This window comes from Nerophis lumbriciformis, linkage group LG05, assembly GCF_033978685.3.
Source record: "Nerophis lumbriciformis linkage group LG05, RoL_Nlum_v2.1, whole genome shotgun sequence".
Lineage (NCBI taxonomy): Eukaryota > Metazoa > Chordata > Actinopteri > Syngnathiformes > Syngnathidae > Nerophis > Nerophis lumbriciformis.
The window spans coordinates 39,457,101-39,471,570 of NC_084552.2; the positions used below are offsets into that span (position 1 = coordinate 39,457,101).

General features: G+C 40.4%; 2 protein-coding genes and 1 long non-coding RNA gene across 3 annotated transcripts; all 3 read left to right on the forward strand.

The window, feature by feature from the left end:
- The first annotated feature begins 736 nt into the window (after positions 1 to 736).
- LOC133605728 (placenta-specific gene 8 protein-like) lies at positions 737 to 5,387 on the forward strand. Its single transcript, XM_061959004.2, has 4 exons — positions 737 to 816; positions 1,043 to 1,152; positions 1,261 to 1,415; positions 5,064 to 5,387. Exons 2-4 carry the CDS (start codon positions 1,050 to 1,052, stop codon positions 5,244 to 5,246), a joined length of 441 nt encoding a protein of 146 aa, XP_061814988.2. The 5' UTR covers positions 737 to 816; positions 1,043 to 1,049; the 3' UTR covers positions 5,247 to 5,387.
- LOC140678818 (uncharacterized) lies at positions 2,417 to 4,127 on the forward strand. Its single transcript, XR_012050461.1, has 2 exons — positions 2,417 to 3,849; positions 3,922 to 4,127. It is a non-coding gene; the product is annotated as an uncharacterized lncRNA (long non-coding RNA).
- Positions 5,388 to 7,119: 1,732 nt separating the features above from the next.
- Positions 7,120 to 12,455, forward strand: ponzr4 (plac8 onzin related protein 4). The gene is made up of 4 exons (XM_061960371.2): positions 7,120 to 7,181; positions 7,341 to 7,455; positions 11,603 to 11,757; positions 11,856 to 12,455. Exons 2-4 carry the CDS (start codon positions 7,347 to 7,349, stop codon positions 11,973 to 11,975), a joined length of 384 nt encoding a protein of 127 aa, XP_061816355.2. The 5' UTR covers positions 7,120 to 7,181; positions 7,341 to 7,346; the 3' UTR covers positions 11,976 to 12,455.
- Positions 12,456 to 14,470: the final 2,015 nt, after the last annotated feature.

The following is a 14,470-nucleotide window of genomic DNA, read 5'->3' on the forward strand; positions in this document are numbered from 1 at the left end:
GTTTCTAATTTTGCTAGCTCAATATGAGTCCAAAGAGAGCAATGGACAAGCAATGTGTGGTTTGAAATATTCAGGAAGTATCCACAGCGTTGTCAACACTGCCTCTCCTTCCGCTGCAAGCAAAGAAGATTAACCAACAAGGTAAAATGGATTATATTTTTAATTCTTAATCATTGTAATCAACTGGTTGCTAAAGTGAAACTGGTTGCTAATGTGTAAACGTTTTGTGATTTCAAACTGTGAGTGCACCCCAGGGCTAGTGACAGTGTGTGCGTGTCGGCAGGGCAGCTGCAATTAAGAACAGTTTAGCTTCTTGTTTTGACTTTGTTATTAAATAGAACGTTGATCCATTACCACATTGTTGTGTTTGTTTGATCTTCAGTGTTATGTGTTGCATTGTATATTGGGTTCCAAGTATACAAACTTTAGTTGAGGTTAGAACTCATTATTGATATTTACATTGTTTCTTTCGGAGAAATTTGCTTCAATATACAAACGTTTACCGGTATATTTACTAACCTTATTCAAGAACCAATTACGTTCGTAAATTGAGATTCCACTGTACTGCTCTACAAGCTGTACACTGACTGCTCTAAAGTATATCCAAGTTTTCATTTGATAGAAATGTCACTTAAATGTTATCAATGCAAAGTTATCAATGTCAACATTGTTTGTGCAAGCAGTAGTCTCAGCGAAACCAGTTTTAATTGCAAGTGTTTACACCAAAACAATGCAGGTCAAGCACACGGGGAGTTAAAGGGGTAGCAGGCAGACACAGAAGTGCAACAACATCTGTTAGGAGGACTACATTGAAAGGTAAGTTCTGCTTTCCTTTTTACTTTGTAGCACTATAAGGAGATCATTGACTGAAGATGAGGAAGAAGTCAATGGAATCCCACAGGTTCGAATCCGGTCCACTGAGCTTTGTTAGCCAGAATGCTACCTTAGGCAAACCATCATAACATTATTTAATGTTCATGGGTCGTGTGACCCAGAATAAATAAATAAATATTCAGTTGTAATTTTGAGTACATCCTGAAAGGTCATCGATGCCCCGACATGTGATCCGGGTCCAGCCGCAAAGTAAGCCCAAACGAGAGGCCGGGCAATGGAGCACGGGTCTTTGTGCGTGTCATGAAGACATGGGCGACTGTAAGTAAGTTATGACGTGACAAGCCAGAGACATTTGGTGTGCAATGAGCCTGTGTGTGTGCGTGTGTGTGCGTGTGTGTGTGTGTGTGTGTGTGTGTGTGCTTGCAGGCTGCTTTGCCGTCTGCTGCCTCCCGGTGTTCACCTGTAAGGTGAGCAGCGAGGTGGGCGCGTGCCCACTGCTGCCCCTGCTGGACTGTATCGGTTGCGTGCCGCCAGCCTCCCTTGCCATGAGAGCCTCAGTGAGGGAACGATACGGCATACAGGTATCATGTGGTCACGTCACTGATGTCCATTCTAGTTCTTTATGGCCTTAATGGACCTTGATTTGTGCACCAGGAGTGTTGCAAGCGTACAATGGTGTAAAACGGGGGTGTCAAACTTGTTTTCATCGAGGGCCACATCGCAGTTATGGCTGCCCTCAGAGAGCCGCAAGTAACAGTGAACATAAATTAATATATTTGTAGAAGTATTTGTCTCATGATATTTCTTAATTGTCTATGCATTTTATTATTATACATATTTTTTTATGTGCACTGTAAAAGAATATCTGTAGATTTGATGGTAAAAAAGTCACCAGAATTTTACCGTCAAATTGACAGGTTTTTTTTAACAGCATATTACTCTAAATGGAAAAACGGTACCACAGTTTAAAAAATAAATTATAAAAAAATAGACAACTGAGCTGCCAGTGTTTTACCGCAAAATCTTCAGTTGTTGTTTTTACAGTGTATTGCTGCAAATGGAAAAAAAGGTTCCCCAGTTTATTTTTTATGTTTTTTTACAGTAAAATTTATGATACTACAATATTTTTTACATTATTGTGCAATTTTAAAGTTGAAAGGGAAACTGCACTTTTAGGGGGAATTTTGCATATCGTTCACTATCCTTATGTAAGCCAAGAACACATATGTTTTTATTTTTTTATTCGTTCTAAATATTAAATACATGCGATCAAAGAGACTGGTCCTGACTGTTGTTTGTGCTTACGCACTAAACAGCAGTTCAGAGTATGAGTCCTTTTTGGAGTTCCTAGAGTACTGGAGAGTGCTCCCTCTGGTGATTCCCTTGTTCTACTGGGAGACTCAACGCTCACTTTGTTTTGTCATTGGACTTTTGTACTCGTCACAGATCGTCCCGAACTAACACCATGTTCAAACATAAGGGTGTCCATACGTGCACTTGGCATCAGGACATCCTAGGCCACAGTTCAATGATTGACTCTGTGGTTGTATAATCGGATTTGCAATCTCATTTTTTGGACACACGGGTGAAGAGAGGGGCAAAGCTTTCAACCGATCACCACCTGGTGGTGAGTCGGCTCCGATGGTGGGGGAGGATGCCGGACAAGCATAGTGAGGGTCTGCTGGGAACATTTGGCAGAGTCTCCCATCAGAGAGAGTTTTTAGTCCCACCTCCGGAAGAACTTCAAATATGTTACGAAGGAGGCACTAGACATTGAGTCCAAGTGGACCATGTTCTGTGCCTCTATTGTCGAGGCAGGCGATCGACCAAGGTGGTCGGTGCCTGCTGTGGCGGTAATCACAGAACCCGCTGCTGGACACCAGCGGTGAGGCATGCCGTGAAGCTAAAGAAGGAGTCCTATTGGGTCCTTTTGGCTTATGGCTTTGGCGGTTGCACAGGCAAAAACTCTGACACAGGAAGAGCTTGGCAAAGCCATGGATAACGACTTGTTATTGCCAGCAGTAAGTCGAACCCATTTCCAGTGAGGGTTGGACTCTGCCAGGGCTGACCTTTGTCACTAATTCTGTTCATTAAATTTATGGACAAAATTTCTCGGTGCAGTCAGGGCGTTGAGGGGATCCGGTTTGGTGGCTGCAAGATTAGGTCACTGCTTTTTTTCTGGCTTATCTGGCAAGGATCTTCAGCTCTCAGTGGATCAGTTTTCAGCTGAGTGTGAAGCAACTGGGATGAAAATCAGCGCTTCCAAGTCTGACTCCATGTTTCTCGCCCGGAAAAGAGTGGAGTGCCATCTCCAGGTTGGCGAGGAGATCCTTCCACAAGTGGAGGAGTTCAAGCACCTCGGGGTTTTGTTCACGAGTAAGGGAAGAGTGGATCGTGAGAACGACAGGCAGATCGGTGCAGCGTCTGCAGTGATGCGGACCCTGAATCGGTGTGTCGTGGTGAAAGAGGAGCTAAACCGGGAGGCAAAGCTCTCAATTTACCAATCGAACTACGTCCCTATTCTCACCTATGGTCATGAGCTTTGAGTTATGACCAAAGGGATCACAGGTACAAACACTTGAAATGAGTTTCCTCCGTCGGGTGGCTGTACTCTCTCATAGAGATAGGGTGAGAAGCTCTGTCATTCGGGAGGAGCTCAGAGTAAAGCAGCTGCTCCTCCACATTGAGAGTAGCCAGATGAGGTGGTGCGAGCATCTGATCAGAATGCCCCCACGTCCGACCGGTAGGAGACCACGGGAAAAACCCAGGACACGGTGGAGAGACTGTGTCTCCTGGCTGGCCTCAGGATCCCCTGGGAAGAGCTGGACTAAATAGCTGGGTAGAGGGAAGTCTAGTCTTCTCTGCATAGGCTGCTGCCCCCGTGACGTGGCTTCAGATAAGCGGAAGAAGATGGATGGATGGATGGCACTTACTGTACAATGTCTGCTGTCATTAGGATGCCGACTGATAGAATGTTGTTGTTGGGGGGTGTAACTCTCATGACTGTCATGACAGGTTTGGACTTTGTTTATTTTCTTTATTGTGTTTGGTATTGTTTCTTTTCCAGCGCTCTTATTTTATTTTCAGTGCTACTTCCTGTTTGCCTCACTAGTCTGGCCCCAATGGGGGTTATGACTGAAAGGACAAGACAAACAGAACCTGTCAAAGTGTACCAACTTGTTGGATTACATCTTCGTCCTTCTCCTATCCAGGTGTGAGGCATGATTTATGATCTACAATAACTTTATTCTGCCCATAAAACCCAATAAAAAGCATCCAAAAAGCGCCAACAATCCTCTATTTATATTTCGTGACTTGATTATTAACCAAGTATTAGTGACATTATTATTATTATTATAAGCGGTAACACAGACAAACTATTTATAGCGGTGCCGTGATCACTGTGCTATGTTTTTGAGTGTAATGCTGCTTCCTCGCTTCCTAGAGGACCGTCCATTGGTTCTCCTATAAGCAGAATTTAATTTTTGGGGTAAAATGCTTTTATATATATATATATATATATATATATATATATATATATATATATTAGTTGTCATGTCTTTCATAATGATTGTGAAGAAGTGCAGTTCCCTTTAACAGATATGCACTCACGTTTTTTTCTATCAAAATGGAAAGAATGGACACATTTAACAAAAAAAATCAAGTACTTTATTGACGCATATTATTTCCTGGCTTTTGCAGGCCACATAAAATGGCGGGCCAGATCTGGCCCCCCCGGCCCTTGAGTTTGACACCTGTGGTGTAAAATGTCTCAGAACGTTATTAGCATTGAGGGGTCCAACCCAAAGGCGTGGTACTGTAACCTTAATAGGACTTTTTGGATGCTGCTCAGCAAGAGGAGTAGAAAGAAAGATGGAGGTGGGGGCGGTTGAAGTTGGAGCGCTGCCATGATAGAAGGAGGTGGTTGGTAATGTTGGCTCCTTCGGAGGCGGAGTGGGCCGCGGATCGCTCTCAGTACCGATAAAAGCTCAGAGCATGTAAAAAAAAAAAAATCGTAATTTCTCCTGGCAGTAACATTCATGCATATACTGGTGGTGATAATATCAATATTAGGAATGTTGCGTTTTGGTGAAGTGCCAGTCTAGTTTGCTGGTGCCATGGTTTACGACCTCTAAGAGTGCACATGAACACAAGAATTATGTATGATTAGATAGGATTTTTAAGGATCATGTGTTCATCCTGAGCCTCCCACTCGTGTTCCCTTGCAGGGCAGCGTGTGGAGCGACTGCTTGTACGGATGCTGCTGCTACACGCTATCTTGGCTGCAGATCTCCAGGGAGCTGAAAAGAAGGGCTGCAGCTCATGCCTCCTCCTCCTCATCCTCCTCCTCTTCTTCTTCTGGAGCCAAATACACTACACTCCCTCTCCTGCAGGGGTCGCACTTGGTCTGAATCACATGGACTCGCTGGACTTTGGGGCTTTCAATAACTAGTGCTCTAAAAAGACACTGAAGTGATTTTTACACAAAGTTATGTGGTAAAGTATCGGGCTGACATCAGATTTGCTGTCAATAAATGCCAAAATTAATTTCATTTTAGTCGAATAATTTTTTTTTTTTTAAATCAGATTATTCACTTTTCTCTCTGTTTCTCTCTCTCTGTGTGATATAGGGATGGGTACCAAATTCCGTAGATTCTACCTCGTATATAGTCATTAAATCAATTGGTGCCATATATTAAATTCCGTTGATGCACGTGATGTCATGTTCGGTGCTCAAACACTTGGCGGGGAAACAAGCAGTCAAGCAGCACTTGGAGTGCACTAAGCCAACCTGCTTCTAGGTAATGTTAGAATTGTCCATGCTAACAAAGAAAGTATGCCTAATAGAAAACACACAAACGTACAGTCAGGCTCCACTTTTCAAAATGCGCTAGCGTGATGCTACTGTTTAGCATTAAGGATTTTACATGGCCATTTTAACACCACCAAATTTGGTATGAAAACTACAAGTAAGATGCAAGTTACAATCAAACAGTTGGTGTGTAATAAGTACAATACTTAAAGTTTAAGAACTTTGTAGGGCTCAACAAAAAAATAATTCAGTGTCAAGGCAAAAATTACTCCCTGATTAGACAACACTTGGTAGCGTATACAATACTGCCATCTAACGTCTTGATATTACAACTGCAAGGCCTCTACTATACCAGGGTTTCTGAACCATAGGTTTAGTTATAATTAAGAAACATATTCATAATTAATTTTGTTTATTTATTTTAGCACAGCATAATTTTATGTGCATTTATTGTTAGCCAGTCATTTATGAGTTCCTTCTTACGCAGTATGTTTGGTTAGTATTCATTTTTCTAATTAGCCTGGCCTCACCCTTGATAATGATCTTTGTGAATAATACATGGTTTCATATCATTTGACAAGGTTTTAAACTGTGAGGTTAGATATAATTATCGAATATCATTCAAATTAGGAGTAAGATTACCACTACGGTGTTAATACTTGAGTTGGTCCTGGGCCCCAAGGTCAAAAAGATTAAGAACCCCTGCACTATGTAATACTTGCAAATGAGACTCAGAAGTGTAAGAAAACAAGATACAACAGGACAGCGCAGTTATCATTATCAGCCCACCGTTAAATGTTAAACAAAAAAGAGACTTTTATTAACACAAGTAGCAAAAATTGGTAACGTTGAGTATTCGTATCGATTCCCATCTACCAGGAATTGGTAACAAATGTGAGCGAGAGCCATCCCCAATGAGAACTCTTTAAAAGTATATTTTAGAAGATTATTTAGAAGCTTATTAAAAATAACAGAACATAAAAATGATCTGTGTGATCTACCCATGAAACGGCATTTTGTTTTAGAACATTTCAGTCACGTCACGTAAATCATGAATCCTAAACTTTCCAATCAAGTCTTGACCCATGCGTACGTACTTTATGTTCGGTCCCATAACAATAATACCAGTGTAAATGCCGCGCAAGCATCTTTTTGTCATTTTTTGTTCTGTACCTCAGCCTTTAAAGCTGAATGGAATTTGCACCTGTCCTATTATGATGCTACACCGTGTACACTGCTGTGGTTGACATGTTCTGCCACGTAAAACACTGACTTTAATCAAATTGTCCGATCAGCACAAAAAAAGTACTCCTATTTGGTATTCGAGAACAAATTTACACTGACGCACTTTTCAATAAGTATATCTTATCTTAATCTTATCTCAATCGGTCTGCTCAACACGTCCGATTTGGCACGCTATACGACTGGCTTGACCTGTTGGTGCTAGACGCATGTCTATAAAATAAGCGCGGCACAGGTGCTCCTGCATCAGTCGCCTTCTCTGCAGACCGGGCCACACACAGCGTGCACTCTGGTAAGATGTCCATGGACAGTATCTTGTTTACTTTGACTTTTGGGGGAATTGTATGGCCTATAATGATGCATGCACTGAACTCTTAAAGTCAGCCAAATAGGTGATTAATTGTTGTTTTTTTATCAACGCATAACTCTTCCCATGCATTTTCTCCATCAGCCAGCCATGTCTCAACAACTGAGCCAACCCAAGCCCTTCACTATGACCACCATGACGTCCATGTCAAACCAATGGAGCTCGGGCATTTGTGACTGCTTCCAGGATTTGAATTTTTGTGAGTGAGCGCCTTTGTTCTCGTGCACGACCGAGTCTGTGCATGCAGCTGATGGCTCGACCTGATGCAGCCTGCAGAAATGCTGCAGACAGGAGATGAAGCATTGAGAATATGCAGGCACTATGATATGATGCCCCATATGATAAAACACTGAAATGCGTGCACTTTTAGGAGCACTGAAAGGCCCTTGGGTAGCGGTGGGAGTGTGATGTGAGAGCAACAGGCAGGAAGGAAAGCTTTTGCTCAAACAAAAGAGTAAAAAGTTGCCAACAGGAAAGTAAAACTAAATTCTCAAAAATGTAGCACACAAGGGGCCGAAAGGAGCAAAGCTTAAAAGCCTGGCGTAGGACGAGACACGGCTGAGTAGGGAACCGATGAAGCTGACTTGTGAACCAGCTGCAGATGATCCACCTACTCAGTGGCCTAGTGGTTAGAGTGTCCGCCCTGAGATCGGTAGGTTGTGAGGTCAAACCCCGGCCGAGTCATACCAAAGACTATAACAATGGGACCCACTACCTCCCTGCTTGGCACTCAGCATCAAGGGTTATAATTGGGGGTTAAATCACCAAATATGATTCCCGGGCGCGGCACCGCTGCTGCCCACTGCTGCCCTCACCTCCCAGGGGGTGAACAAGGGGATGGGTCAAATGCAGAGGACAAATTTCACCACACCTAGTGTGTGTGTGACAATCATTGGTACTTTAACTTAACTTAACTTAACTCATCACCAGCAGTGGAGATGTCTCAAATCTATGTGAGATTTGACAGGGGTCAAAACAAATATAAGCATATTTTTGGCCTTAATTAAGCATGGTTAAGCTTTAAAATGGCTGCATTAAACAAAGTAATAATACTACAGTAGTATTGGCCACTAGAGCAGTGGTTCTCAACCTTTTTTCAGTGATGTACCCCCTGTGAACATTTTTTTAATTCAAGTACCCCCTAATCAGAGCAAAGCATTTTTGGTTGAAAAAAAGAGATAAAGAAGTAAAATACAGCACTATGTCATAAGTTTTTGATTTATTAAATTGTATAACAGTGCAAAATATTGCTAATTTGTAGTGGTCTTTCTTGAACTATTTGGAAAAAAAGATAAAAATAACTAAAAACTTGTTGAAAAATAAACAAGTGATTCAATTATAAATAAAGATTTCTACACAGAGAAGTAATCATCAACTTAAAGTGCCCTCTTTGGGGATTGTAATAGAGATCCATCTGGATTGATGAACTTATCTCTAAACATTTCTTCAAAAAAAAAGAAATCTTTATGGAACATGTCCACAAAAAAACTATCTGTCAACACTGAATATTGCATTGTTGCATTGTTACATTGTAATGAATGGAATAGCCTACTTGATTTGATGTTCAGTTTATGAACTTGCATTCATATTTTGTTGAAGTATTATTCAATAGATACATTTATAAAGGATTTTTGAATTGTTGCCATTTTTAGAATATTTAAAAAAAAATCTCACGTACCCCTTGGCCAGTGACGTGCGGTCACTAGAGGCATGGAAAGAAAAAAAATGTAAAAAGAAAAAAAATTAATTAAATTGTTATATGTATCCAGTGATTATACTATAAAGTTATTTTCCATTTAACTTCACCAGTTTTAGATTATTTTTATTCAAAATTGCTGAATTTTCACATTTGCCGTTCAAATACTGAGAAGAGACGGTGCGGTGATCAGCAGCCAGTTGAGGCACGTCACTCAATTGTGCCTCACCATGGATTGCGCAATGACTCGGCTAACTGCTGGCCTGCTGTGCAGTGAGACCGTATTGCTATATGAATTATATTATACATTTCCATAGTTTAGTTAGCTGAGGTATATAATGTACAGTGTATTTTGTCAACAACTGTATGTGTGCAACGTATTTCTTGTGCTGAGCAATCATAAAACTGCTGCGAAGACGCACTGTGTGAGGCTCGCGTAATCCCGCCTCCTGGTGCCGGTTAATTAAGGCACCTCCACCGCAGAGTGCACCCCCCGACGGGAGCGCCACACCAACCAAAGCCCACACCCAAACCCTCCACGTGCAAGACGCCAAAAAGTGCAAAAACAACATTGCTCGCGCCGGAGGAGCCGTGAACGACTGCAGGGACACAACATTAGGTACACCTGCAGACTGCTGCACGGATTTCATATTTCATTCATTCACAACTCCTCCAACACGAACACCACTGTTCCCGCACTTATAAGTAAAGGTAAGACCATAATAACGTTTTTTTTTTTATTAAATGTGCTTTTTTGTGTGCTACAGTTTGTATGTGTAAAGTTAAAGTTAAGTCAAAGTATCAATGATTGTTACACACACACTAGGTGTGGTGAAATTTATCCTCTGCATTTGAACCATCCTCTTGCTCACCCCCTGGGATGTAAGGGGAGCAGTGGGCAGCAGCGGCGCCGCGCCCGGGAATAATTGTTGGTGATTTAACCCCCAATTGCAACCCTTGATGCTGAGTGCCAAGCAGGGAAGAATGCTGGTATGAGCTTTTAAACATAACCCGTTAACTGCTGCCAATCTAATGGTGAATAAGATACTCTTTAGGGTTCATATGTTTGTAAATCTGACTGTGATGAAGTCAGTGCCTCACCAGTCATGAACCTCACCGCACGTCACTGCCCTTGGCATACCTTCAAGTACCCCCAGGGGTACGCGTCCCCCCATTTGAGAACCACTGCACTAGAGGATACTGTTCAGTATAGTGGGCACCATAGTAATGCTCAGCCTGTGCACGGCAGCATTACTATGTTGGATTAAACTAACGTAAAGGTGACGGAAGGGTGTTATTTTATGTCAAATGGGCTTTCAAAATTTTAAAAACTGCATTTAGAAAGTCACAAACAGGTTAATTATGCAATAGCTATGAAAATATTTGATTAATTTTTTCCCATGTTTTTTTTTTTTTTTTTTTTGATTACACACAATGTTAATTCATCTGATTAAAGAAAAAGCCAACTCCAACCCACTTTCAGCTTTACAATACTTGGTATAGCAATGTACTGAGCAAGTGAAAAGATATACAAATGCAGTAAATGTGATTAAAAGCAACACTCTAAATAATCATGTTGTGAATAGAAAAATTATGATTATTAAAAAAAAAACGTATTCTATTTTTTAAAACCAAACTCAAAAATGAATAAAAATTTTGATGTGAATACATTTTTTGGGTACACCTGCATTCACTTGTTCATTATTTAATAAGATATCTATTCACAGACTATCAGTAAATGCTGAGTCATAGAAAAAGGGGTTGCATTAATTAAGCTCTGATTCTTTTTTACTTCTTTTCAGACATGTTGAATTGTGCAAATGTAAACATTGTATGTTCTTTATCGTATTTTGTTAAAGCATGTTCTAAACCAGTAGTCCCCAAACTACGGCCCGCGGTCCGGATCCGGCCCACCAGCGTCCAAAATCTGGCCCGCGGGAAGTCCCAATTAAAACATATATATATATATATATATATATATATATATATATATATATATATATATACATATATATATATATATATATATATATATATATATATATATATATATTATTTTTATTTTATTTTTTATTTTTTTAATCTGTCCTTTCTAATCCATTTTCTACCGCTTGTTACTCTCAGTGTCTCCTAGCCGCTCAGGCAAATCATATTGTCTAAAAATGCATTTTTCGATCAATAACATGACATCATCGCGCTCGGACTAATATATATATATATATATATATATATATATATATATATATATATATATATATATATATATATATATATATATATAGAGTTGAGGTTTCTGTGGTTTATCTGTTATACAGTGCTCAGTACCGGGGTAGAGCGGAATATACGTTTGGTCAGGAAAAAACACAAGAGGCTATATCATCCCAGCAAGCCTGTTTCGCAGGTTTCCCTGCTCGTCAGGAGATTTTATAAAAAAATAAAAAAAAAAGGGAAACCAAACATATATATATATATATATATATACATATATATATATATATATATATATATAAATATATAAATATATATATATATATATATATATATATATATATATATACAGTATACAGCCCGGCCGCTACCCAAATTTGATCAACCCAATGCGGCCCCCGGATCAAAAATGACCAATAATGGCAGTTTGTGTTCTTTACAGGTTGTTTCGCCTGCTGGTGCCTTCCGTGCTTCACGTGTAAAACGTCAGTGGATGCCGGAGAGTGTCTCTGTCTACCGCTGCTGGACACCTTTGGGTTCATCCCGCCCATAACCACCGCCCTGAGGGTGTCTGTACGTCAGCGCTACAACATCGAGGTAGACAACAACGTCACACTGTCCAAAAAGAAGTTTAGTGGATTTTGGTTGAAGGTGTTATCTTCCTGTTTATCTGACTCGATGTGTTTTGTCCCCAGGGCACAGTCTGCAACGATTGCGTGTACGCTTGTTGCTGCGGGCCATGCTCATGGTGCCAAATAGCCCGAGAGATGCAAGTCAGAAGTAATCCCATAACATTTGTCAATATGGCCGCCTGAAGGGAAGAAAAGAAAAAGAAAAAAACGCCCCCAAGCCATTCATTTCGGCGACATGTTGAAGCCAAAGGCGCCATGTGTCCATTTCCTTCAGTGCAAGACACTGACAATATCTGAGATTGCCTCTCTTGGAATGCCGCAGAGCAGCTGATTAAAGTTTGGGACAGATTTAACACACATATGGCACGAGAGACTTGACCTCTGTTACATTGCTAGAGTCCTTTGTAAATATTATCAAGCTGTTGTACACTAAGCCACGTGTGTCCTAAACCTAAAAATACAAATAAACAAGAAAACTACAAAAAACAAGAGCAAAAATAAAGAAAGAAAGAGAGAGAATACATTGAAATGTTGGTACTACTCACACAAAGCTGAGATGCAGACTGTTTTGAATGTAACATACATCTGAGTGGCTTTTAGACTTACTGTACCCGGGAATAATTTATGAATATAAACGTATAATAGCCTTTGTTTAGGCAACTATTTTTGATTATGTGTTTTACTCACAGATTGACAGATAATTTGCTTTGAAACCATAAGTCAAGGTGACCTGCGACATATTTAGGTATTTATGTTTCATAACATGCAGTATATTTTTCTTACAAATTTGAAAGATCGATTACATTCAACCAGAAAGTGCATTACATATTATTTCCATTTATTTAATAATTTCATTTTTATATTTTTGGGGGCGAGTCACATTAAATCAGGGGTGTCAAACGTACGGCCGGATCAGGCCCGCGAACACGTTTTATCCGGCACGTGGGATGAGTTTGCTAAGTATAAAAATGTACCTGAAATTTTTGAATGAAAGAAACAGCTGTTCTAAATGTGTCCACTGGATGTCGCAATAGCAATTATTTGTATCTTTGTAGATGATGCTACATATGTACAAAATAAACCACATGATGTTCGTACATCAGTCGAGGAAAATGAGAAAACTACATAAATAACACACTGTAATTTGATTTTGATATAATTTTTTTATCTTGATAGATTGAAAATTAACACCATTGAGTTGACTGATGAACATTATCACGTAATTTTTTCGAAAAGTATAAATAACAACAAATAAAGATAGAATACTTTAACCGCAACAGGTAAGTTGTAAAAAAAAACAACCCCACAACATTAGGATTTGTACAATTTTAGAATGTGCTTGTTCTATTTTTAAACAAAGAAAACACTCTGACGTTGTCTTTATTTTTAAGTTATCGTGCCGTGATTATACCAGTTTGGCCCACTTGGGAGTAGATTTTTTTCCATGTGACACCAGATCTAAAATGAGTTTGACACCCCTGCATTAAATGATTAGAGGGTCACTTTAATGATTTGGAGGCCCACTTTAATGATTTGGAGGGCCACATTTTATGATTTGGCGTGCCAGATCTATCCCCCGGGCTTTGAGTTTGAAAACGGTGCTTTAAAGCTTTGATGTGCAGCTCACATGGTAGTTTCTAATGACATGCTAAATTACTATTTTGCTTTTGTTATGTGGGGGTCCCTAATCATTAGCTTTGCCTTGGGCCCCGAAATGACTAAATACGCCCCTGGTAACAGCCACAGATGAAAGTAGTTGATCTGCAAAGAAAAGTTCAAAACTGTACTGGGCTCATATATACCAAATAAACTAACCATTAAAACATTTGCACTTTTCTACTAGGGCTGGGACATAATATTGTATATCTTTATATGTCATGATTGCTATGTCTGCTTTATGTCAGGACCCCAGGATGCAGGCGCGTGAAAGAAGGCCTTTTTATTCGTAAAAACGCAGGCAACACAAAAAAAACAAGATGTGATGCTGGGAAAGGCACAAACAGTAAAATGTGTGTGAAGAGCAAAGCAAACAAAGCAAAATAAAAAGAACAGGGCTGGCATAAGAAGCATCCTGATTGGCAACCTGGGACGAGTGTTTCCTGATTGCAAATCAGGGACAGGTGAGGGAGCCAGCGCTCAGACCAGAGGGGTGGTGGTAAAAGGAGGCAAACAGGAAGTGGAACAAAAAATAAGAGCGCTAGACAGGAAATAATACAAAATACAAGAAACTAATGATAGCGGTCATAACATGTCTATCCATCCATCCATCCATTTTCTACCGCTTGTCCCTTTTGAGGTCGCGGGGGGTGCTGGAGCCTACCTCAGCTGCATTCGGGCGGAAGGCGGGGTACACCCTGGACAAGTCGCCACCTCATCACAGATAGACAACATTCACACTCTCATTCACACACTAGGGCCAATTTAGTGTTGCCAATCAACCTATCCCCAGGTGCATGTCTTTGGAGGTGGGAGGAAGCCGGAGTACCCGGAGGAAACCCACGCAGTCACGGGGAGAACATGCAAAGTCCACACAGAAAGATCCCGAGCCCGGGATTGAACTCAGGACTACTCAGGACCTTCGTATTGTGAGGCGCATGCACTAACCCCTGTACCACCGTGCTGCCCCATGACATGTCTATATTATTTATATTATTTAAAAAATAAATAAAAATGGGACA